Below are 26741 nucleotides of genomic sequence, written 5' to 3'. Positions count from 1 at the left end.
AGATAATGTGTTACAACCTGCAGATAATGTGTTACAACCTGCAGATAATGTGTTATAACTTGCAGATAATGTGTTATAACTTGCAGATAATGTGTTACAACGTATCTTACCAACATCACCATGGATATAGAACCCTCTGGGTGGTGGTGGGGGAGGCAGAGGCTCCTCCTGTGGATTAAACATTAAATAAACAGTCATAACTGTCAACAAAATGTAAAATGTAACAATGTTTGTTTTTCACAACATCTTTCACATATGATTGCTGTCATTCTATTATGAGAATTTTAATGAGAAGGGTCATATCGAGAAAGGGGATCACTGAGTAGCTAGCTATATTAATTAATTATCATTGAATCAAATTACATTAGAAAGTATAGGCCTATGGAACATAGACTATTCATTACCATATCATTGTTTTAATCCAGAATTACAGGCAGGGCATCAAGCCTCTGACTACTACAGTATGATTCCAGTTCTCTAGACAACAAGCCTACTGCAGCAGAGCTAGACAAAGGACATCTAATCAACAAGACAGGGTTCCCACGAAGAAAGCATAATCAGCAGAACAATGGGGGGGATTTGTCAGACAAAACAGGGAGGACTGTAGCAGGTTCATCCGAGGTCTAGTACATTGGTTCCCAACTCCAGTCCTCCAGTACCCCCAACAGCACACATTTTTGTTGTAGCTCCAATACAAGCACACCTGATTCAACCAATCAACAGGCCCTCAATTAGTTGAATCAGGTGAGTTTGTCCAGGGTTACAACAAAAATGTGTGCTGTTGGGGGTACTGGAGGACTGGAAATGGGAAACACTAGTCTAGTGGACATCTACAAACCCACTGGGTTGGACTGGCTGATTTAGATACTGTGTTGAAGTGGTGTGGAAGTGTTAAGTCATTCCTTAATCATCCTGATTTTATCCAACAATCACATAATCATAGGCCCACTGTTTGCAACTTGTTGACCAGGTTGTTATGGAAAAGATGAGCTGCTGTTCCTCCGTAAACTACCTCATAGATAAATAACGTTTTTGACCAGAAAGTGGTTTTGGAGCTGATTTAATTTTGCCTGCAATTCAGCAGCAACATTAGTCAGTGTCCACTGCCCTTCATGAAGCACCAGACTCTCATATCTCACGACAATGGCTGATTCATTGGCGGAAAAAAACATCCCTCCCCTTCTTCCTACCCTCCCTGTCCTGTCCTCTCCCTCCCTCCTAGCCTGTCTTCTCCACCTCTCTCTCTCTCCCCCTCCCTGTCCTGTCCTCTCCCTCCCTCCTAGCCTGTCTTCTCCACCTCTCTCTCTCCCCCCTCCCTGTCCAGTCCCTCCCTCCCTCCTAGCCTGTCTTCTCCACCTCTCTCTCTCCCCTCCCTGTCCTGTCCTCTCCCTCCCTCCTAGCCTGTCTTCTCCACCTCTCTCTCTCTCCCCCTCCCTGTCCTGTCCTCTCCCTCCCTCCTAGCCTGTCTTCTCCACTCTCTCTCTCTCCCCCTCCCTCTGTCCTCTCCCTCCCTCCTAGCCTGTCTTCTCCACCTCTCTCTCTCCCCCCTCCCTGTCCTGTCCTCTCCCTCCCTCCTAGCCTGTCTTCTCCACCTCTCTCTCTCTCCCCCTCCCTGTCCAGTCCTCTCCCTCCCTCCTAGCCTGTCTTCTCCACCTCTCTCTCTCTCCCCCTCCCTGTCCTGTCCTCTCCCTCCCTCCTAGCCTGTCTTCTCCACCTCTCTCTCTCTCCCCCTCCCTGTCCAGTCCCTCTCCTCCCTCCTAGCCTGTCTTCTCCACCTCTCTCTCTCTCCCCTCCCTGTCCAGTCCTCTCCCTCCCTCCTAGCCTGTCTTCTCCACCTCTCTCTCTCTCCCCCTCCCTGTCCAGTCCTCTCCCTCCCTCCTAGCCTGTCTTCTCCACCTCTCTCTCTCTCCCCCTCCCTGTCCAGTCCTCTCCCTCCCTCCTAGCCTGTCTTCTCCACCTCTCTCTCTCTCCCCCTCCCTGTCCTGTCCTACACTGAGGTGAAATGCTGGAAGACAGTGTGTGACTTCTCGCTGACTTTCCAAGCTGCTCTCTGGAAACGCGGGCAGTAATTGTCAGTGGTGGCCGGCAGCCATGTTTTAATGTTACGGCAGAGTGGAGAAGGACAAGGAATGCCTCTCCTCAGTCAGTCGGCCCTCCGCTCAGCTCAGCCTCCAATTTTCACTCTCACGCTCATCCGGCTCTGGAGCGTAGAATAGCTCAAGTGCAAAAAGTTCACATGTCAACACGTTAGTGTCAGAGGTTGAGCTCTTTGTTATAGACCCCATTTTTACATCCTGTAACCAGTCCACTCCTTAGAAAGGTGAAAGGTAAATGAGGACTGTTACGATGGTTGGTTATCTTAACAACTGGTCAAACTGACCAAGGCCTAGTAGACAGGATGACCAATCTGACTTGAATGGGGGTGGATCCTCCATAAACACTGTACCATTGTTAGCCACTACAAAAACAAGCCACATTGGGTCAATATTAAGTCAAGTGTAGTCTGCTCATAGTCAGTCAGAGTACAATGGTGAATGAATGCCGACAGAGAGAGCAGACAGCAGCAACATGACCCGATTCAAAACAGTGTAATTGCATAAGAACTCTAGTCATGTGGTGTGTGTGTGTGTGTGGCAGACTGACAAACAAGGATGAAGAGGAGAGGGGGTAGTGAGAACCTTACACCTCAGTATTTTCAGTCCGGAATGTACTAGACAATGGGGATGCCCTCATTACTGCACAGGGATGATGAGAGAGGGAGAGGAGAACCAGAACCACCCCAGCAGGAGGTCTCTCTTTCCTGCTATCCAAAACATCTCATTCTACCCCCCTCTGTCTGTGCGCCAGCCAGACCCCTACACTCCCACCCCATAGCATAGACAGCTCTACCGTCCCCTGACCTAAAAAGAAAACAGTCCCCCATACAGACCTAAAACCGCTATACTCACACGCACAAACACGCGCACACCCCTTACCCTCCCTCTGACCATGGCTCCAACAACATTAGGGGTACAGAGACAGTCAGTGTGGCAGGTGGATCCTCTGTAATGTCCCATGGTGTACTGCTCCAATATGTGTGATGTCAATGGAGCAATTTATGCAATGCTAAGAGTCCAGATACCATTCAATTTATAAAGCTCATCTAGCAGAATCAAGCCATTTCATGATTGGGCAATGGCAATCTAACTGTGTATGACTAAGCCTAATAATGGTGTTGTGTCATGTGTAGTCCTTATGGATCAGCTAGAATATTATTGAACTGAGGAACAATGTGGCTTTCCACAAACGCTCTACGACTGGCAAAGGGAATTTTGCTTCGGAGCATTGCTTGGTTTGCAAAATTTCGTACATACTGGTAGTCATTTTATTATACTGCAATCTATCCCTTCTCACTGAATCGGGTCTTGATAGTGTTTCATCAACATTCTCTCAAAAGCACACAGGGCCATAATGTTTGGTGAGGGCAAGCCAAATGTCAGGAACATTATAATCAAGTGACTAATTGCTTCTGTTTGCTAACTGGGACACAGTAGGGGGAAAACACAAGTCTCCTGCCAACACTGGAGAATACCGATCCAGTTAGTGAGAGGCATGCTGTGAGTGACAGATGAGTCATCCAATGACAATCCAGCATTCTCCATTAACCTTAAAAGTATAGGAAGGAGAAAGCTTCTATCAAAGGTTTAATAACCATGATGCAATATTCCTATGCAATATAGGGCTAAATAAGATCAAATAACCATGCAATACAATAAGGACAACCATTCAGCATGAAATTATGTATTGCATCAATTTGTTGCATTAGCTAGTGCATCAGTCAAGTAATCCGTACCTCTTCTATGGGAGCATCATCCCCTTCAGTTGTGCTCAATTTGGAGTCTTTTACTTTCTGGCGCTTTGCGTTGCCGTCTTTTGCCTCCTTCTCCTTAGGCTTGGGTGGGGTCAGGTAGATGCTGTTGGAATACCCTCGCAGGGTTTTCTGCAGTTGCCCCAGCTTATGTAGAGCATCTATTTGCTGAGTGTCCTTCTTTAGTGAGCCACAGTGGATGAGACTGTCATAGTGCTGCTCGATAGTTCTGGTGGACGCCGAGGTGTCTGACCTGGCTTGGTTCAAGGGGGTCAATGGTGATGCGGATGGATTACATGTGCTTGTTGTGTAGCCTGGCAAAGAGGAAGATGAAGACAATGATACAATGTACCATCAACACGTACAGTGGACATATAACAGCAGATTATCATCAACTCACAACTATAATACTGTATGCTTATGTTAGGAATTACTAGATGATCATCATGCCAATAAATCTCATCACACTGGTTTTGTAAGGGGAGTGTATCAAAGACTAAGAGGCTAGCTAGTTAGCCCTTTATGTACTGTAATGCACATCACATGAATGGGCTAACAGGCTACAGCTAGCAATTTACGTTAGCTAATGTTATGTAAGTTATCTAACTGTAAGCTTGGACAACAGAGTTAATCCTCTGAATGATCACGAAATGAAACATTTGGACAAAATGTAGAATCTCTCACCTTTTGCAATGCTGCTCGTGGGATACCAAATGTTGTTTTGAGTGTGTTTTAGTAAATATCTAAATAAACATCTGGTCGCCAAAGACGATGTGTACGCCGCCATCTTGATTCAATGGAGTGAAACTTTATTTATAAACATGTAGAATCACCATAACAGTTAGGACACAAGTCATTTTCTTTGAAATAAACTACGTTATGGGCGAGTTATAAAGCCAATCAAAATCTTTTACATTTGATATGTCTTGTATATTTTTGTATACGTAGCTATTTTGTTGATTTTGTGAGGAATTAAATGCAACACTTTACACGGCGCATTTAACTCTGATTTATTAATATTTCTGATGGAATAGTACAATTATCAGCCAATCAAATTTTAAGGGCATGGCCATTACCCTTTAAATACGTTACTTATTGCTTCAAGCCACACCTCAGCACACCCACCAAACGTACCTCAACGCCTCTTCATGAACGTACAAGAACGTTTTGTGGAAACATGTCGTTCAGTACAAACCGTTCCGCAACATAGCAAACGTTCAAGCGAACTGAACGCACCTATATTATAAATGTATGGTGCTTTCAAGACAACTGGATACTCTAGAAAGATGCCCGAGTTCCCGACATGGAATTCCGAGTTGGATGGCCCTTGAAAACGATTTTTCCCAGTCGGAGCTAGTTTTTCCCCGAGTTCCCAGTTGTCTTGAACGCGCTGAAGTTTGAAATCAGAGATTTCCGAGTTCCCAGTTGTTCTGAACGCGGCAAAAACACACGGAAGCTGCCAAGCGTCAGCTGCACCTCAGCTGATCGGAAGTGGAGCGCGCAACCCAAACGAAAGGGTTAGTGCTATCAGGAATCCTTGGGACGTCCCTACACTAAACCCTACCTGTACCATAACCATAAGTTACCCTTACCTAACCATTTTAAATTATATAAACTTCAACGGGGTAGGGCCGTGGTAGACCCTGGTTTTAATGTCTATGTGTAGACACTTGCCTTGACCCAATGACTGTATATATGAAGCCGTGACCCCACTCTCCGAGGGTGTCTCAGGAACAGTTGTGATATGCAAAAAAACAAATTTCCTATTCAAACATGAGTATTAATACACACTTGAAATAGGACAAATAGAAGCACCCACCCATTTATTAATTATCATTATTATTATTATTATTATTATTATTATTATTATAGGGACGTCCCAAGGATCCCAGGTAACATGGACCCAAACGACAGGGCAATTGCGGCTAACCTAGCTAGTGGGGGAGAAATGGCTGATACCATAGCTGATACAAGGAGGCTATTCTCCAAGCCTCAGAACTTGAACGACGCGTATGGACCCCCAAGTAACTTTCTAGAGATTGACGTGAGCAACCCTGAAACGGTCGGTGTCGGCAGGACCAGGTTTACCACGTATGAAATCAGACTGAAGGTGAGCATACAAGATAGCTACTAGCGAGCTAACAAAATAACTAGGCAAACCATTAGCTTGCTCTTTAGGGCAATGGACCTGGTCATCTTGATAAAGTGGACTGAGTTTAGTTAGGGTCACGCTAAGAAAGAGATGTGTACTAGTCAGATGTAGATAATATTCGAACTGTCAAATCAGTTAACTAGCTTTTAGCCACGGGGTAGTTAGGTAGTTGTTAGTAGTTATAACAGTTAGCTAGACGGTGGGTTTAGTTAAATAAACTAACATTATACTTAGCATTTGACCAATTCAGCTGTGTATTAAAACGATTAAACTATTTCTGGCAAGGTTATCAAAGTATTGTTGATACAATATTATTGAATGGGCCTCCAGTTTTGGTCGATAGCCTAGCCAGATAGCTAGCTAACGTGCTAACTGTTAGCTTCTCTGACTTCAGGAATGTGAAGTCAATGGCAAGTTACAAATATGTTGTTGACAGTGGGTCTTGTTTTGTGTGTTGTTTGCAAGAACCCCATGTCTAAAGGCCAGTGAGCCATATAACTAACTAACTAGCTAGTTTGTATTATCTTTGCCAAATTAACTGTCGTACAAACCCTTAACAGATCATTTTTGTGTTCCAGCCACACCCCTGTCATCGGGTGTAAATGGTAGATAGCTAATTGTATTTCGAGAGTTTGGTGCTACAAGGTTCAATCTGCATTTTTGTCTAAATTGAGTTATTGACTTAGCTTTGTTCTGTTCAATGTTCTCTACCTATATAGTACTCTAAATACCCCAATTAATGTTGTTAAGTTCAAAAGAAGACAATATAGAAATTGCTGACACCATTCAAACCAATAAGGGTTCTGAACTTTAAAGCCAACTATCTCAGAATCATCTTTTTGCAGATAGAACCTTATAGTCCCAAGATCTCGATTTGTCACACACCAACAGAAGCAGAAAGCTCAACAAGGGTGTATTTTAACACAGTAAAAGGGGCTTTCATGCCAAGTCTCTACCCAAAAACAGAGCTTGGAGACTCTCCCTCACTCAACGAAGAAATGTCGCTTCTCTATGCCTCCACTCGGATATTGAGCAATACAGATGAATCCAGTGTTTTTCTCTCCCCCTCTCTTATTAATCATAGCAATACTATTCCAGTAAAGGGACTCTCTGTGTAAAATTCAGTTCTATGACATGTTGGTGTACTGAAACTGTACTGGTCAGCTTCTCTGGAATGAAGACAGGATGTTGAGCCAGGCTCAGCATCAGCGAGCCCCACAGCCCACTTACTCACCCCATGCATTTCCTTTCTGCTCTGCTGGGGTGGGGGGCTGGGGGATTAAACAGGACAGATGCATGTCCTCACAAAGCCAGACCTCCTTGCTTCCCTCTGGTGGGGAGTGGATGGGAGGAATCAAGGAAGTACTTTTGAGATTCACCTCTGGTCTCATCCATATTTATAAACTGCGCTATGGAGAGTGAAAGTCACTCATCAACAACTGTTTAACCCTCAAATCAGCTAAAGTTGCTATTGATTGCTTGTAAAGAAAACAAAGTTACTCAAAGTATCATCATGACAATAAAGTCTATGACAGACTTAATGCATGGGGTATAACACAATTTAAAAACCTGTCTGGAGCTTGTTCTCATGTTTTATGAAAACTAAAACGAACCAACTGAATAACTGTTACCAATGCAACAACACTTTATAAGACTGCTGAAAAAAGGCTATATTTTTCATCCTCTGCTTTTGTGCTATTTGTTTCACACCACTATTTCCAACACAGAGTGCATAATACAAAACAAATTACCAGAATTATTGCATTTGAAGCGGTACATCAAGAGCTAAGCATGTTATCACCGTACCACCGTCAACCCTGTCTGATTGTCTGGGCTGTCTCTCGCGTTGTTTTCAGTAGCGTGGTGGTTTAGCGCAGCGTACCCCTATAGTATTTATAGCTTTCCCCTACCTAGAGAAGCCTGTCTGCGGGTATTAGAACTGAATATAAGGCTACTGTACTTGATTGGCGTGTAATAATTAGCATATGCGTGTAATCAGCATTTATTGTGCGCCTCATGGCCCTCTGTGACCCTGCTTTGCATAAGAGCCAGGAATAAGAGGAGCATCCCTCACTTCTCAACAAACGTGGTGTCAACTTTGCTTCGCTTCTCTCCTCTTTCCTTTCTTCTCCCTTTCTTTAGAAGTGTTTTACTCCCGTTTCTAAAGGCATTTCGACTATACCGAAAGGCCTGCCTGGTACCTTGGCCAGCCTGGAATGCTTTCCAGTGTTGCTTGTGTTTCGGGTTCCCTCACTGCTTAGCTATAATATTTGTGAACCCCCCCCCCCATCCCATGGCAGTGAGAGCCCATACGACCGTGCTGAGAGAGTCTTCTTAATCCCCTCATTGATAGGGGAGAAGAATGAATCAGGCTGGTGTGTGGGGAGGGGAAGGCTTCATCCGCGTCCTCATATGGGCTCCACCACCTACTCTCACCCCCCTGGGGAGGCCACAAAGGCACCCCCTCACTCTTCATCCACCATATCCCTGCATCTCCGTCCCTCGCCCCCCAGCCTAGTTGAGAGAATAGTCACCTTAGCCCACAATGACTCTATAAAATCTAGTCATATGACACCTGACCTAACAGGTGAAATGTATGCTGTGCCTGCACCAGCAGTGTCGGATCAGTCAGGTCTCCTCTTCACTGCTATGCCTCCTATAGACTACCTCCTATACTTTGAGTTCCTGTTTCTTTGGTTCCTACTACTCCTTCTAGGTCTCTGTCCCCACTTCAGTATCTATGGTAACTGTTGCACAACTCTTTTAGACAAGTAGTACTATAACTTCATCATGCAATGTCTTGGTTTGGTCGTATGTTAATTTGTCATTATGGTGTTAGCTGATATGGTCATATTACATTTTTCATGGTCAGTGCAGCGGTCATTTTATGGTCACTCGTGTGACAAATTTAATGGCGCAGTGGTCTAAGACACTGCATCGCAATGCTAGCTGTGCCACTAGAAATCCTGGTTAGAATCCAGGCTCTGTCGTAGCTGGCCGTGACCGGGAGACCCATGGGGCGGCGCACAATTGGCCCAGCGTCGTCCAGGGTAGGGGAGGGAATGGCCGGCAGGGATGTAGCTCAGTTGGTAGAGCATGGTGTTTGCAACGCAAGGGTTGTGGGTTCGATTCCCACGTGGGGCCAGTATGAAAAATAAAATAAAAATAATGTATGCACTCACTAACTGTAAGTCGCTCTGGATAAGAGCGTCTTCTAAATGACTTAAATGTAAAGGTGACATTATGGTCACATGACAAAAGTCACAGCGAGAGAAAGTGTGGCCAGACAGTTGTTGTTTAGGCCTATTGATTGTATATCAGAAACTGCGTTGTGCACTGCAGATGGTGACAGTTTCTCTGCTAAAACCAGTGTCATGTCCTCAAGTTAACCTAGAATTCACATGTGCAGACTTGTAAACCTGAGAAATATGGTCTTGTGTAAAACAATAATGTTGTCTTTGGTCTTTCCGTTTGTCATTAGTTATATTTAAAGTCTTCCTTCTGCCTATAAAATACTGTTAAAATAAGTCCCTTGATAATAGAAGGCTATTGCTAACAGGTTGGATAGCCTAATTGTTAGTTCACTTTCATGGGCTTTAGTTCAGGGTCTTTTTTTTACGTGTCTTGAATGCTGAGGAGATGCTCTCTACACAGTCCTAATGTCTCTCAATGATTCAGTTTGATGAGAGGGTGATAGGACTTTTCTCTCTCTCGATCTCTCAACAGAGTAGTGTATGTTTTTGAACTCAACAAACGGGGGGGAAAGCTTTACCACCAACATTAGACCTTGCCTTTGGTAGACTCCATCTCCCCCTTCAGAGAGCACACTGGAGAGAGTGGACTTTGGGATCTCACTTTGTTTATGGACAGACAGGAGCATATAAAAAGGCCTCTTACAGCTCTCTCTCTCTCTCTCTCTTGTCCACTCCTCCTCCACCTCTCCACTCCCATAGCCTCCCCCTCTTTCTTTCTCTGTTCCATTTTGGGGGTGGAAAAACCTTTTTGGTCATTAATAAAATAGGGAGGGGCGGGGATGGAGGGGCCTTGTCAGGCACAGTCAAGTATAATCCAAATTCTACACCATCCTCTCTGACAACTATTTTAATGGAAATGGGGAACATATTGTATCAAGGCTACCATATCCTACTTGAAATGACAGTATCAAAAGTGGGAGTTGATACTATGGCAACAAAGCAGCTTTCTGCCAGCTAGGGGAGTCGGAGAGAGGAGAGGGAAGGCTGTCGGGCTGTAGGGGCGAGAGAGGGAAAGTGCACAGAGGAAACGACAGAGCGAGAGAGACCCACGGCCCCAGCGCCATTGTTCTCTCCTCTCTTTCCCTTTTAGAATATGATGCGATGAGGTGGTATTGTGCTGCCATTTTTCATACTTTTTATTTTTGAAAGGGAGAGCTAGGGGAGGGTAAGAAGGGGGCAGTGGCTGTTAGGGATGCGGCACTCTCGAACTTGACTTAATCCATCCTGCTAAAAGCTAATGCATAGGCGGCCTTGAACCATTCTCACAGGAGAGGGGTGACCTTTCTCTTAAGGGGTTGGGGCTCTTTTCTCCCCCAAGTCTTTAATGAGCTATGGTATTGTCTCTTCCTACACATGATGCTTCACATGCATTTCTAATGCAGCGGTGGGTTACTCATGGGTTTCTGTTCCTGCCATGTGAAAGCTTTTAGTAGGCCAGTGGCTCAGTTGAAGTGTAGTTGGAAGTTGGGTATTTTTGTGTTGTTTATGAAATGGACCCTGTGTGCTCACTTGCTTAGGCTTACCTTTCTCTCGATCTGCCTTGCTTTGTCTGTTGTGCTTTCTCTCGCTCGCTCTCTCTCGCTTTCTAGCGCTCTTTGTCTGTATGAAGCATCATTAATCACCATAGCCTCGGCTATTCATGGAAAGACTGCTTATACAAATTTTAATCACTTTGTTACATTATCCTTTCTGTTGTAATTCGTTCTTATCTTGTCTAACTGCTCATGTCCAGCTATGTATTGTTTTTCAAAATGCATTGTGATTAGTCAAAATGAGAATGTACAGGTAACTGCCAAAATAAAGGAAACACCAACATAAAGTGTCTTAATAGGGCGTTGGGCCACCACGAGCCAGAACAGCTTCAATGCACCGTGGCATAGATTCTACAAGTGTCTAACTCTATTGGAGGGATACAACTCCGTTCTTCCACAAGAAATTCCATCATTTGGTGTTTTGTTGATGGTGGCGCCGCTCCAGAATCTCCCACAAGTGTTCAATTGGGTTGATATCTGGTGACTGAGACGGCCAAGGCATATGGTTTACATTGGGTTGATATCTGGTGACTGAGACGGCCAAGGCATATGGTTTACATTGTGTTGATATCTGGTGACTGAGACGGCCAAGGCATATGGTTTACATTGTGTTGATATCTGGTGACTGAGACGGCCAAGGCATATGGTTTACATTGTGTTGATATCTGGTGACTGAGACGGCCAAGGCATATGGTTTACATTGGGTTGATATCTGGTGACTGAGACGGCCAAGGCATATGGTTTACATTGGGTTGATATCTGGTGACTGAGACGGCCAAGGCATATGGTTTACATTGTGTTGATATCTGGTGACTGAGACGGCCAAGGCATATGGTTTACATTGTGTTGATATCTGGTGACTGAGACGGCCAAGGCATATGGTTTACATTGTGTTGATATCTGGTGACTGAGACGGCCAAGGCATATGGTTTACATTGTGTCTTCCCAGATTCAATTTTTCTTCGTTTTCAGTTGTCGCGTTAGAGTTCAGAAATCTGCATTTCGCCTGCGTTTTTATATTGAAAGTCAACAGTTTTTTTGCTTCAATAGAGTCATCAGGTGCGTGCAACTATAGTTTTCCTTCACAGAAAATACATTAGTGCAACACATTCGGCAGAAAATAGCTTAATTTTCATCAGATGACAACAGAAGTACAACGCTATTTGGCTAGCATGCACACAAATAAATTAGCTTACAATGAAAAGCAAAGTATTTTTTGCAAAGAAACGATGCATGGTCATCATATTTCTAATGTTTATCATAGAAATGTAGTCAGCTACATGTCCTAATGTTTTGCTTGAAGTTAGTCTTTCATTTAACTGGAGAAAAGTAGGCTACACTGAGAAAAATCAGGAGAAAAGTAGCTACACATCATTCAGAGCACTCTCTGCTGATAGAATGCTGTTGGTGAATTCTCATCTGAGTGGAGAAGTGCAACTGAAGCACAAAATTAGTCTGATGCCGAGCAGAAATTACAATAAGAAGCATTTTAGATCTGCGTTTACAAAACGCAGCAAGATATTTGTTATGCATTTTCTTTTCTTTTTTTTCTCTGTGAAAACACAGAATTCTGCGTTAACGCAACCCCTGGTTTTGTTTGTTCAGGTTTTCGCTCTGAATCACACTTTTTTTAAATAGGAAAAACAACAATTGGGTGTTCTCAGTCCACAACAATGTTTAAACCACATCAGGAGACCACGTTTAAGGTAAAAATCTTAAGACATTTTGAATTTTGGTTGTAGTTACCATTTAAAGAGCCACTGAACATGCCTATTAGCAAGTGTGTTTTTCTGTTGATCATTAGAAAAATTTGATTTCAGTCTTGGAAGTGTGTTTCCTCACCAATTCCGCATTTGGTTAATGATGTTTGTCCTCCATGAGACGCTAGATGCAGAAGCCTATTTCACTTCCTCAAAATCCCCAGAATGAATCTACGATAACTGAAGATATCTGTAATGAATTTGCAGAGGATGTTTTAGTTGCACAATTTTACATTAAGGTGTTTGGTGCAGTATTTCACAAGTTAAAAAAATGTGCGACGTGTTGTCTTATGTAAACAAAGTCGGAGCTGCTGGGCAGGTCTGTCTCACTGGCTATGCTATTGGATAGAGAGCAATCACCGCAGAGGTTCACCCCATGTTAGTGGGCAAATGGACATCGTCAAATCAAAACCCAACCTTCATTTATGGATGTTCCAAACTCCGTCTTAGACGAGACTGACTTTATTACCAAAATTATCCTACTTACACTTTGTAGTACATTTTGACACTATAATAAATGTTTCTGACTCATATTGTTGCCACATAAGCCATTTTCAAAGGGATTTGTTGCTTTTTAAAGGCAGTCGCTCTTTAATGCAAGTGAGCATGCAGCACCAGCCAGAGACTATGTTTGGTTAGTGGTGTTTCTGTAACGCTCATGTGATTGCAGAGTTTGCAAAACAATTGGCCACTGGATTGATGCAAATAATCATGATATCCTTCTGCCAGGTAGGCATAGGCTACTTTGTAGTTAGCATTTCATTGACGATTTTTGGGAAAGCCTTTCCATCAACCAGTAGACGGTTATCATTAGCATTATCGCTAACGGCTTCACAAAGTGAAAACTAGACATATGAGCACACAACACACAGACGGGGGCATTCCTGTGCCGTTTCAGAAAGTTGCATGAAAATACGAATCACAGATGCATTTTGTTCATGTTTTATGATTAACTTTGGCAAATTTAATGTATTTTCAAATAAGTTCAATACATTTAGTTGATTTCCTACTAAGTTCAATACATTTTTGAATATTGTTGAATTCCTTTTTAATGTCTGGATTCCGCCTGTGTTTTCCGCAACACAGATTTTCTTGGACCCTATAGAAAGCTTATGACACCCACCCTTATCCCACCGCTGATCTCTGATAGTGAGAGAAACTGTGTGCTTTTTGAATAACTAAGGAAATAAAGGGGTGGCCCAGGGTGTCCCAATCAATGCCTTATTCCGTAACCAGAGTCACACACACCACGCCCTCAGCCCCAACCTGAACCACGCCCTCAGCCCCAACCTGAACCACGCCCTCAGCCCCAACCTGAACCACGCCCCCAGCCCCAACCTGAACCACGCCCCCAGCCCCAACCTGAACCACGCCCCCAGCCCCAACCTACAGCCAGGTGTGAAGAGGACAGAAACTTGATCTTTGACTTGTGGAGCTGTGTGTGATTAGAAGTGTTTGTTTGAGACCGAAAAGTGTGGGCGAGCTGACTACTCCCCTTTCACCTGACTTGTCCTCTCTTCCTCTTCTTTCACCATTAACGCCAATCTCTTAATCATAGGGTGTGATGGGGTGGTGATTGAAAGCGCAGGTGACTTTCATTTTCTCTCTCTCTTTTGTCCTGAGCAGTGAGGTCCAGGAAGGGGTGTGGATCAGCAAGCCCAAGATTGAACATTTGGAAGGCGTAGTTTGAGTAACCAGAATTGTCCAAACGTCAAGTGTGTGTGTGTGTGTGTTGTGCAGCTTGTGTGAGTGTTGTCTAACTCTAGCACCTGTGTCTCCACACACACAGTTGTGCTCGTGTGTGTTTTGTGTGGGAGCATCGGGACTGGGCCTGATGGGATTAGCGTCTCGGCGGTGGCAGATTACCTGTAACCATGATCTGTTGTCGTGGGGATTAACTTCCCAGTGTTTCATGAAGCGTTCCGTGCTGTGAGGTACCAGAACACTGAGGGACAGCCCACTGAGAGGGAAGACCGCAGCTACAGGGGCTCTAAAGCTAGGCTAATCCCCTTCTCCTGTGACCTGAGAGGAAGGAGGGGGGGGGATGACAACCTCACCTGGAGACAGAGGGGAGGGAAATAAGAGGAGAGAGAATGGCTGGGTAGACAAACGAGAGAAGGCATACTACTACGGAAAGAAAGAGAAGGGCGTTAAGGAGAAAGGGGGTAAGGAGAGGTGAAGGATGAGATGAGAAAGAAAGGTGGAACGAGAGAGAACATTCCTTCAGTTCTCCTTGTAGTGTTCTATACCTTTTTCCCTCACCTTGTTCTTTGTCTTCCGTTATCAACTGTCAGAAGAACCCCAACATGAGGGAAAGTTTCTATTTTATTTTTCAGCTACTTTTAATAAATGTTCTGCTATTACCAATTGACTTCCTTGTAGTTTTTGTGGTAAGAATTTCTTTCTCCAATTGTTATTATCAAATAACTTGAATTTTTTATTTTTGAATCCTGCCAAAATAATTCTCTCTTCTAGCTCTCATTAATGTAGAGGAGAAAAATCCATAATTTTACAGAGAGGAGGGGAGGGAAAAAGAGAGCGGACCGAGAGGACAGAAGACGAGGAGAGTACGGTCTGTGTTTTTCCCAGTGAAAAGACTCAAGAGGGGTCTCAAGGGCAAAACACTGACTTATTATAGGAGAAGGAAAATATGAGGGGGGGGGGGTGAGAGCGAGGGAGACCATGAGAACGAAAAGGCCACTTCTGCTCTCCTTTCTTAATTAGTCCGCCATAGTCCATACAGCCCCCTCTCCCCACATCCCCCCCAATTTATTAATCTATTTACTCAGCGTGCTAGCTACCTATCCATCTCTTTATCACACTCTCACACACTCCTTCGTTCTCCTGCTTATCGATCATTCTGCCACTGCTCGCACACATCGCCCCGCATGCATCCATCTATCTAACTGCTCAATGGTTTCTGCTCTTGTGGCTCTCCATGAATTCTGACCTTCTGTGATTGTTGTCTGTCTATGGGGAAATTGTATTTTTCTCTCCAGGTTGTGTATTGTGGCTGGGATGGCCGCAGGATGCTGCTTTCATGACAGGTGAAGAGCTTTGGCATTGTGTTCTAATGTGCTGCTGTACGCTTCAGTGGTGTATGTCAATGCCGAAACATTTCATGAAATGTAATCTCCAGTGCTCATTAAACAGCACTACGCACACTCTCTCGATCTTTCTTTCTTTCTTTCTTTCTTTCTTTCTCTCTCTCTCTCGATCTTTCTCTCTCTCTCTCAGCTCGTCCAAAGTGAATCAGACCTTGGTGAGCACTGGAAGGGCAAACTTCAATACAGTATTTCAATTTCCAATTGAATTTTCTATTTGTATGGCTCTTTTAACAAAGTAATTTGCCACAGAGTGCCTAACACAAGGCTAGGCCCAAACGCCACAATAGCAAGCCGGTCATTCACTCTGCATCTACTCCCTACCTCCACTCTCATAGCCAGTGTGTGGTAAGTGTCTCTGGGACAAAATGGCTGCTGTGTATCACTTGGGTTACTACACACTAGTGGTGGAAGGGTTGATGGTACCATACAGTGTGTTGTGAGACCTGTTGAAAAAAGCTTTATAAATCCCAGTCTAGTATCAATATCATCACAGGGTTCTCCCCAAAGAATGTAAGAAGGTGATGCGCCACCTTGTGGACTGGCTGCGCCAGTATGTACAAAAATAAATATATATAGAGTACCAGTCAAAAGTTTGGACATACCAACTCATTCAAGGCTTTTCTTTTCTTTTTACTATTTTCTACATTGTAGAATAATAGTGAAGACCTCAAAACTATGAAATAACACATATGGAATCATGTAGTAACCCAAAAAGTGTTAAACAAATCAAAATATATTTGAGATTCTTCAAAGTAGCCACACTTTGCCTTGATGACAGCTTTGCACACTCTTGGCATTCTCTCAACCAGCTTCATGAGGAATGCTTTTCCAACAGTCTTGAAGGAGTTCCCACATATGCTGAGCACTTGTTGGCAGCTTTTCCTTCACTCTGCGGTCCAACTCATCCCAAACCATCACAATTGGGTTGAGGTCGGGTGATTGTGGAGGCCAGGTCATCTGATGCAGCACTCCATCACACTCCTTCTTGGTCAAATAGCCCTTACACAGCCTGGAGGTGTGTTGGGTCATTGTCCTGTTGAAAAACAAATGATAGTCCCACTAAGCGCAAACCAGATGGGATGGCGTATCGTTGCAGAATGCTGTGGTAGCCATGCTGGTTAAGTGTGCCTTGAATTCTAAATAACTCAGTGTCACCAGCAAAGCACCATCACACCACCTCTTCCATGCTTCATGGTGGGAACCACACACGCAGAGATCATCCATTCACCTACTCTGTGTCTCACAAAGACACAGCGGTTGGAAGCAAAAATCTCATTTGGTCTCATCAGGCCAAAGGACAGATTTCTACCAGTCTAATGTCCATTGTTCGTGTTTCTTGGCCCAAGCAAGTCTCTTCTTCTTGGCCCAAGCAAGTCTCCTCTGAACAGTTGATGTTGATGTGTCTGTTACTTGAACTCTGAAGCATTTATTTGGGCTGTAATTTCTAAGGCTGGTAACTATAATGAACTTATCCTCTGCAGCAGATGTAACTCTGGGTCTTCCTTTCCTGTGGCGGTCCTCATAAGAGCCAGTTTCATCATAGTGCTTGATGGTTTTTGCGACTGCACTTGAAGAAACTTTCAAAGTTCTTGACGTTTTCTGGATTGACTGACCTTCATGTCTTAAAGTAATGATGGACTGTCGTTTCTCTTTGCTTATTTGAGCTGTTCTTGCCATAATATGGACTTGGTCTTTTACCAAATATATTCCGTATACCACCCCTACCTTGTCACAACACAACTGATTGGCTCAAATGCATTAAGAAGGAAAAAAATACACACATTAACTTTTAACAAGGCACACCTGTTAATTGAAATGCATTCCAGGTGACTACCTCGTGAAGCTGGTTGAGAGAATGCCAAGAGTGTGCAAAGCTGTCATCAAGGCAAAGGGATTTGTTAAACACTTTCTTGGTTACTACATGATTCCATATGTGTTATTTCATAGTTTTGATGTCTTCACTATTATTCTACAATGTAAAAAATAGTCAAAATAAAGAAAAAGCCTTGAATGAGTAGGTGTGTCCAAACTTTTGACTGGTACTGTGTATATACATACAGTGCCAACGGAACGTTTTCAAACCCCTTGACTTTTTCCACATTTTGTTAGGTTACAGCCTTATTCTAAAATTGATTAAATAATTTTTTCACTCATCAATCTACACACAATACCCCATAATGACAAAGCAGAAACAGTTTTTTGGGGACATTTTTGATAATTTATTACAAATAAACAAATCATATTTACATGAGTATTCAGACCCTTTACTCAGTACTTTGTTGAAGAACCTTTGGTTGCGATTACAGCCTCGAGTCTTCTTGGGTATGACTCTAAAAGCTTGGGACCCGTATTTGGGGAGTTTCTCCCATTCTTCTCTGCAGATCCTCTCAAGCTCTGTGAGGTTGGTTGAGGAGCGTCGCTACACAGCTATTTTCAGGGCTCTCCAGAGATGTTTAATCGGGTTCAAGTCCGGGATCTGGCTGGGCCACTCAAGGACATTCAGAGATTTGTCCCGAAGACACTCCTGCGTTGTCTTAGCTGTGTGCTTAGGGTCGTTGTCCTGTTGGAAGGTAATCCTTCACCCCAGTCTGAGGTCCTAAGCGCTCTGGAGCAGTTTTCATCAAGGATCTCTCTGTACTTTGCTCCGTTCATCTATCCCTCAATCCTGACTAGTCTCCCAGTCCCTGCCGCTGAAAAACATCTCTACAGCATGATGCTGCCACCAACATGCTTCACCGTAGGGATGGGGCAAGGTTTCCTTCATTCGTGACGCTTGGCATTCAGGCCAAAGTGTTCAATCTTGGTTTCATCAGACCAGAGAATCTTGTTTCTATTGGTCTGCGAGTCCTTTAGGTGCCTTTTGGCAAACCTCCACGTGGGCTGTCATGTGCCTTTTACTGAGGAGTGGCTTCTGTCTGGCGACTCTACCATAAAGGCCTGATTGGTGGAGTGCTGCAGAGATGGTTTGTTTCTGGAAGGTTCTCCCATCTCCACAGAGGAACTCTGGAGCTCTGTCAGAGTGACCATCGGGTTCTTGGTCAGCTTCCTGACCAAGGTCCTTCTCCCCCGATTGCTCAGTTTGGCCGGGTGGCCAGCTCTAGGAAGAGTCTTGGTGGTTCCAAACTTCTTCCATTTAAGAATGATGGAGGCAATGGTGTTCTTGGGGACCTTCAATGCTGCAGACATTTTTTGGTACCCTTTCCCAGATCTGTGCCTCGACACAATCCTGTCTCGGAGCTCTACGGACAATTCCTTCGACCTCATGGCTTGGTTTTTGTATTGACATGCACTATCAACTGTGGGACCTTTATTTAGATTCATGTCGAATCAATATAATTTACCAGAGGTGGACTCCAATCAAGTTGTAGAAACATCTCAATGATGATCAATGGAAACAGGATGCACCTGAGCTCAATTTCGAGTCTCATAGCAAAGGGTCTGTAAGTAAGGTATTTCCGTATTTTTATTTTTTATACATTTGCTAAAAACCTGTTTTTGCTTTGTCATTATGGGGTATTGAGGGGGGAAAAAATAATTGCATACATTTTAGAATAAGGCTGTAATGTAACAAAGTGGAAAAAGGGAAGGGGTCTGAATACTTTCCGAATGCACTGTACATTCGTGGTCGAATGTTTTGAGATATTTTTGTCAGATGTTACTATGGTATACTGAAGTATAATTACATGCATTCCATAAGTGTCAAAGGCTTTTATTGACAATTACATTAAGTTTATGCAAAGAGTCAATATTTGCAGTGTTGACCCTTCTTTTTCAAGACCTCTGCAATCCGCCCTGGCATGCTGTCAATTAACTTCTGGGCCACATCCTGACTGATGGCAGCCCATTCCTGCATAATCAATGCTTGGAGTTTGTCAGAATTTGTGGGTTTTTGTTTGTCCACCCGCCTCTTGAGGATCGACCACAAGTTCTCAATGGGATTAAGGTCTGGGGAGTTTCCTGGCCATGGACCCAAAATGTTGATGTTTTGTTCCCCGAGCTACTTAGTTATCACTTTTGCCTTATGGCAAGGTGCTCCATCATGCTGGAAAAGGCATTGGTCGTCACCAAACTGTTCTTGGATGGTTGGGAGAAGTTGCTCTCGGAGGATGTGTTGGTACCATTCTTTATTCATGGCTGTGTTCTTAGGCAAAATTGTGAGTGAGTCCACTCCCTTGGCTGAGAAGCAACCCCACACATGAATGGTCTCAGGATGCTTTACTGTTGGCATGACACAGGACTGATGGTAGCGCTCACCTTGTCTTCTCCGTACAAGGTGTTTTCCGGATGCCCCAAACAATCGGAAAGGGGATTCATCAGAGAAAATGACTTTACCCCAGTCCTCAGCAGTCCAATCCCTGTACCTTTTGCACAATTTCAGTCTGTCCCTGATGTTTTTCCTGGAGAGAAGTGGCTTCCTCGCTGCCCTTCTTGACACCAGGCCATCCTCAAAGTCTTCGCCTCACTGTGCGTGCAGATGCACTCACACCTGCCTGCTGCCATTCCTGAGCAAGCTCTGCACTGGTGGTGCCCCGATCCCGCAGCTGAATCAACTTTAGGAGACGGTCCTGGCGCTTGCTGGACTTTCTTGGGCGCCCTGACACCTTCTTCACAACAATTGAACCTCTCTCCTTGAAGTTCTTGATGATCCGATAAATGGTTGATTTAGGTGCAATCTTACTAGCAGCAATATCCTTGCATGTGAAGCCCTTTTTGTGCAAAGCAATGATGACGGCACGTGTTTCCTTGCAGGTAACCATGGTTAACAGAGGAAGAACAATGATTTCAAGCACCACCCTCCTTTTAAAGCTTCCAGTCTGAGTTAGAATAACAATCAGCATGACAGAGTGATCTCCAGCCTTGTCCTCGTCAACACATTTAAGTTTACATTTACGTCATTTAGCAGACGCTCTTATCCAGAGCGACTTACAAATTGGTGCATTCACCTTATAGCCAGTGGGATAACCACTTTACAATATGTTTTTTTTTTTCTTTCTTTCTTTGGGGTGAGTAAGGGGGGGGTAGAAGGATTACTTTATCCTATCCCAGGTATTCCTTAAAGAGGTGGGGTTTCAAGTGTCTCCGGAAGGTGGTGAGTGACTCCGCTGTCCTGGCGTCGTGAGGGAGCTTGTTCCACCATTGGGGTGCCAGAGCAGCGAACAGTTTTGACTGGGCTGAGTGGGAACTGTGCTTCCGCAGAGGTAGGGGGGCCAGCAGGCCAGAGGTGGATGAACGCAATGCCCCCGTTTGGGTGTAGGGACTGATCAGAGCCTGAAGGTACGGAGGTGCCGTTCCCCTCACAGCTCCGTAGGCAAGCACCATGGTCTTGTAGCAGATGCAAGCTTCAACTGGAAGCCAGTGGAGTGTGCGGAGGAGCGGGGGTGACGTGAGAGAACTTGGGAAGGTTGAACACCAGACGGGCTGCGGCATTCTGGATGAGTTGTAGGGGTTTAATGGCACAGGCAAGGAGCCCAGCCAACAGCGAGTTGCAGTAATCCAGACGGGAGATGACAAGTGCCTGGATTAGGACCTGTGCCGCTTCCTGTGTAAGGCAGGGTCGTACTCTCCGAATGTTGTAGAGCATGAACCTACAGGATCGGGTCACCGCCTTGATGTTAGCGGAGAACGACAGGGTGTTGTCCAGGGTCACGCCAAGGCTCTTTGCACTCTGGAAGGAGGACACTACGGAGTTGTCAACCGTGATGGCGAGATCATGGAACGGGCAGTCCTTCCTCGGGAGGAAGAGCAGCTCCGTCTTACCGAGGTTCAGCTTGAGGAGGGGGGGAGGATTCAGCAGGGAGGAGAAGGTGGCAAAGAGCTTCCTAGGGTTAGAGGCAGATGCTTGGAATTTAGAGTGGTAGAAAGTGGCTTTAGCAGCAGAAACAGAGGAAGAAAATGTAGAGAGGAGGGAGTGAAAAGATGCCAGGTCCGCAGGGAGTCTAGTTTTCCTCCATTTCCGCTCGGCTGCCTGGAGCCCTGTTCTGTGAGCTCGCAATGAGTCGTCAAGCCACAGAGCAGGAGGGGAGGACCGAGCCGGCCAGGAGGATAGGGGACATAGAGAGTCAAAAGATGCAGAAAGGGAGGAGAGGAGGGTTGAGGAGGCAGAATCAGGTGATTGGAGGGAGAAGAATTGAGCAGAGGGAAGAGATGATAGGATGGAAGAGTAGCGGGAGAGAGAGAGCGAAGGTTGCGACGGCGCATTACCATTTGAGTAGGGGCAGAGTGAGTAGTGTTGGAGGAGAGCGAGAGAGAAAAGGATACAAAGTAGTGGTCGGAGACTTGGAGGGGAGTTGCAGTGAGATTAGTAGAAGAACAGCATCTAGTAAAGATGAGGTCAAGCGTATTGCCTGCCTTGTGAGTAGGGGGGGACGGTGAGAGGGTGAGGTCAAAAGGAGAGGAGTGGAAAGAAGGGGGCAGAGAGAAATGAGTCAAAGGTAGACGTAGGGAGGTTAAAGTCACCCAGAACTGTGAGGGGTGAGCCATCCTCAGGAAAGGAACTTGTCAAGCTCATTGATGAACTCTCCAAGGGAACCTGGAGGGCGATAAATGACAAGGATGTTAAGCTTGAATGGGCTAGTGACTGTGACATCATGGAATTCAAATGAGGAGATAGACAGATGGGTCAGGGGAAAAAGAGAGAATGTCCACTTGGGAGAGATGAGGATTCCTGTGCCACCACCCCGCTGACCAGATGCTCTCGGGGTATGCGAGAACACATGATCAGGTGAGGAGAGAGCAGTAGGAGTAGCAGTGTTTTCAGTGGTAATCCATGTTTCCGTCAGCGCCAAGAAGTTGAGGGACTGGAGGGTAGCATAGGCTGAGATGAACTCTGCCTTGTTGGCCGCAGAACGGCAGTTCCAGAGGCTGCCGGAGACCTGGAACTCCACGTGGGTCGTGCGTGCAGGGACCACCAGGTTAGAGAGGCAGCAGCCACGCGGTGTGAGGCGTTTGTATAGCCTGTGCAGAGAGGAGAGAACACTCACCTGTGTTAATGAGAAAATCACTGACATGATGGCAGCTGGTCCTTTTGTGGCAGGGCTGAAATGCAGTGGAAATGTTTTTTTGGGGGTTAAGTTCATTTTCATGGCAAAGAGGGATTTTGCAATTAATTGCAATTCATCTGATCACTCTTCATGACATTCTGGAGTATATGCAAATTGCCATCATCAAAACTGAGGCAGCAGACTTTGAAAATTAGTATATGTGTCATTCTCAAAACTTTTGACCACAACTGTATGTACCCTTATTCTCTTGGGACAGTAATGTTTATGCAATCCAAGCGCCACATCACATTTTTACATTTGAGTTATTTAGCAGACGCTCTTATCCAGTGCGACTTATCGGAGCAATTAGGGTTAAGTGACTTTCTCAAGAGCACATCTATAGATTTTTCACCTAGTCATATCGGGGATTCGAACCGACAACATATTGGTTACTGGTCCAATGCCCTTAACCACTAGGCTACCTGCCGCCCCCAATCAGAATCACCCAAATCTTCAGTTGTTAATCTTCTTCTGTCTCTGAGACCACACAGCAAAGCAACAAACAAGTTTGAAAAATCCAATGCATGAGACACACTGCACGTACCTCAGCCTAGTCCGGCAGATGAGTCACAATGGTGCGGATTGCCTCACATTGAAATGAAAGGACTTCTGCCGGAACGCATACAGTTTAACGCAGTTGGTTTCCACGGGGCTTAAGTCTTTTTTTTAAATCTCTGTTTTTTCCCTTAGACCAACCTGCCCATCTTCAAGCTGAAGGAGTCTCGTGTGCGGAGACGGTACAGCGACTTTGAGTGGCTCAGAGGGGAGCTGGAGAGAGATAGCAAGGTGAGCCATCTGGGGGGTTTACAGCAGTCTAGATACACTTTACACAGGAAAAAGGAAATCGAAACAGAGAGAGAAACACAACAATAAAACTGCTAAAGGATTTTCACTTGGTTTATGCCACTAATGTGTGTGTGTGTGTGTTTGTGTGTCACTCTCAGGTGGTGGTCCCCCCTCTCCCAGGGAAAGCTCTGTTCAGACAGCTGCCGTTCCGAGGGGACGATGGGATATTTGACGATTCCTTCATCGAGGAGCGGAGAGCTGGGCTGGAGCAGTTCCTCAACAAGTGAGTCTACACAGACATCCCAAGATCCTCTGCTTCCTAGAATCAGGGTGTTGTTTTGTGATATTACTACTTTTCTATTGATGTCAGGTGTGTGTGTGAGAGCGTGCATGTAGACGTGTGTGTTTGTTAAATATATCAATGCAGCCACTCTTAGCTCAATCTTAACCTTAGGAGCCTATGAAACACTTAACATAAATCAGTTGATCAATTAGATTCTCTCTCTCTGTGTCGTTTAACAAACTGAACACATACAGAGGGATATGTCTCCCAACCCCCCCCCTCCTCAATTCTCCTTCATAATTACCTGGTAAACGAACAAGAAGTGTGTCCCTTAGTACTTCCTACATTTGTTTTAATTTAATGTGTAATTTATGATAATTGTGTCTCAAATTACAGCAAGTGGTTTCCTGAGGGATGGTGTGTGCACCCCTGCTTATTTTTTACCCCAAGGTGTTCTCACCCCCATGTAGAGAACAATAAAAGTTACAGTGGGACTGTAATTATTTGCTTTGATTGCAGACTTGGCTATTATATTTGTTTCATGTGCAAATGTGGCGAATGCTACCTGTTAGAATATTAAGTATGCTAAAACCATAAATTGTTTTTTCAAGGGAGCTGAGAATGCGTTGGTAATTAAGTTTTCTTCTTTTTTTTCTCAATTAAATGCTACTGTTGATCATAGCATTGTTTAGACTTAATAGCTGCACGGTGGAATGGAGCTGGTTCGTTCTGCTGTTATAATCTGTGATTGAGTGTATTGTGGAGAGGAAAACCCTTTTCCTGGAGGTAAACACCGTTATCACTTCTAAACAACCCAGCAGAGGAGGAGAGAACAGCACAGTGAAGTTTGGAAGGAAATTGGTTGGCCATATTGTTCAAAAATGAAAGGTGAGATTTGTAATCAGACTTGGGATGGAGGAGTGGGGACAGGGTTGGGTGCGATCAGTGGCCAGGTGAAATATAGTTTAATTGAACGCTGTAAAAAAATTAAATTGATTGAGTCATGGAGTGTCGGGGTGGGGGGGCTCAACTTGCTCATTTGATGGCAAATGGAAGCCTCCTCAAATCCTCCATAATTTTTCTGTTGTTTGACCGGTACGTGAACCCTTGGGGTCATGCTTGGCCTTCAGAAATATTTTTCATTTTAGACCGTAGCTGAGAGGATGATGAGAGTACATCAGTCATGGAAAACTGGTCTGTCTTTCCCTTTGCTTTGCTTCCATCCCTCTTCCTCTCCCTGACCTCAATGGTAATTATCAGCATGTTCTCAATCCTTTGCTCTTAATCAAATTCTCCTGCTCCAGATGTAACATGGAGATTTTTTAAAAATAACTTTTAGTGAAAGTGCTCCCTGTTCCCTCTCAATGACCATCAGACATAGGTCAGTGGTCTTCCAAAATGCACCTGATCTGACCGTTTGGACATTGAAAAAATTGAAAACAAACCTGCTGAAAATGCGGGCACGTTTTGCTACCCTTTTGACAACACTTTTCACAGTTACTGTCCCGTTATGGTCATGCTCTCTCATGGAAGCCTTATGTTCCACATAAGAACGAAGAGGAATAAGTAAGGAAGTAATTATGGTCAAGGATTGTATTGAGATTTCTTCCAGGACAAAATGTATGTACAAAATGGGTTCTTTGTTACCATGTACTTTGTAGCCTGTCAGACAGACTGTAACAACAACATGTATTCATAAGCTAAGTATTCATAACCTCTGTGTCTCTCCCTGTCTTGTGTTTCAGAGTGGCTGGTCACCCTTTGGCTCAGAACGAGCGCTGTCTGCACATGTTTCTACAGGATGAGTCTGTGGACAAGACCTATACCCCCTCCAAAATACGACAAGCCTAAGAGCAGGACCACCACTCGGCCCAGGCTACTTCCGGCCCACAACCCAAAGCTCTAATCTCTACTGCTAACGGCCCTGCTCTGCTCTGACCAAAAACACTTATGATCTTCTTCACTCTTCTTTCATTTGCAATCCCTTTCTTTGTCTTTTATTTCCGTTTGATTAGTGATCTCATGTATTGCTGGTTTTCAACTCTCGATTGGATCAAACTAAGAAATGGTCCCAATGTAATAACTGTGGTTGAAAATTATTTATAATCGGTTTTGTCTCTAAATGCCACTAACTTGGGTATTTTACATTATGTTATCTGTATTTATCAGTTAGGTATGTCTTGGATATTTTTACTTTAAAGAAATATTAAAAAATACCTTTCCATGTATGCAAACCTCATGTTTAAACCCCATACATTACGCACTGTTGTTTCCACTCAATGTCCAATTGGAATGATTGTCCTCACCACCATAACTGTGACTTCACACACTTTGTAGATGATCCCTGACTCTGAAAATCACAATTTGTTCGATGGTCCCTGAAAAATCATGACGTCAGTGATCTTCACGTCGGAGAAGTCGGAGCTCTAGGATAATGCCAGAGATTCCGACTGGTAATTCTGAGTTGGATGACCATTAAAACAATTTAAAAATCCATTCGGAGTTTGCTTTTTTCAGAGTTCCCAGTTGTCATGAATGCACTTAAATCGGAACGTTCCGAGTTGTCTTGTACCCACCGTCAGTGTGTACTACCAGCCAGCACTAGCCTGTAAATTATTTTCTAATGAGAAAAAATGCACCACAGAGGGGAACCCCACAGCATTTTTCTACCGACTGACTGTGCATGTGCGTTTATGACGTTTGTATACTGCTGTGCCATTTTGTTTATTTTGAAAGTTTTTCAATAAAACTGGTCAAAAGCACTCATACGTATGAGGTGATGATGCGTTGTCATGTTTTTCCTGAATAAAGATTTCAGTGAATACACACACATTTTGGTCCATGCTGCTTCTGATATACAGATGTTAGGTCCCGCTGCCAATGGCAACCTGCTGTACACCAAACTCCCTATGAACCCTGTTTTCCTCCACTTTAATTGGATTGAACGACATTGATCGCCACTAATGATGTCAACGGTACT

The 26741-nt window shown here is 44.4% G+C and overlaps 2 protein-coding genes across 4 annotated transcripts in view; one reads left to right on the top strand and one right to left on the bottom strand.

Annotated features, from left to right (window-relative positions):
- afg1lb (AFG1 like ATPase b) overlaps positions 1-5145 on the bottom strand; it is a 37593-nt gene extending 32448 nt beyond the window's left edge. Inside the window, exons 1-4 of one of the 3 annotated variants that reach the window (XM_041860300.1) lie at positions 4982-5145; positions 4532-4654; positions 3833-4161; positions 111-168 (exon numbers count right to left, since the gene is read on the bottom strand). In XM_041860300.1, coding sequence (XP_041716234.1) covers positions 111-168; positions 3833-4161; positions 4532-4634 — 490 coding nt within the window. In that variant the 5' untranslated portion in view covers positions 4635-4654; positions 4982-5145. Of the gene's footprint in view, positions 1-110; positions 169-3832; positions 4162-4531 lie in introns of all 3 variants that reach the window. The other 2 variants (XM_041860302.1, XM_041860301.1) reach the window with 2 other exon arrangements.
- Positions 5146-5755: 610 nt separating this feature from the next.
- On the top strand, positions 5756-26536 carry snx3 (sorting nexin 3). The gene is made up of 4 exons (XM_041860299.2): positions 5756-5957; positions 23383-23478; positions 23637-23761; positions 25507-26536. Exons 1-4 carry the CDS (start codon positions 5796-5798, stop codon positions 25610-25612), a joined length of 489 nt encoding a protein of 162 aa, XP_041716233.1. The 5' UTR covers positions 5756-5795; the 3' UTR covers positions 25613-26536.
- The last annotated feature ends 205 nt before the right edge of the window (positions 26537-26741 follow it).

The sequence above is a fragment of the Coregonus clupeaformis genome, chromosome 33, assembly GCF_020615455.1.
Source record: "Coregonus clupeaformis isolate EN_2021a chromosome 33, ASM2061545v1, whole genome shotgun sequence".
Classification (NCBI taxonomy): Eukaryota; Metazoa; Chordata; class Actinopteri; order Salmoniformes; family Salmonidae; genus Coregonus; species Coregonus clupeaformis.
This window is presented reverse-complemented; position numbering and strand designations above follow the sequence as displayed.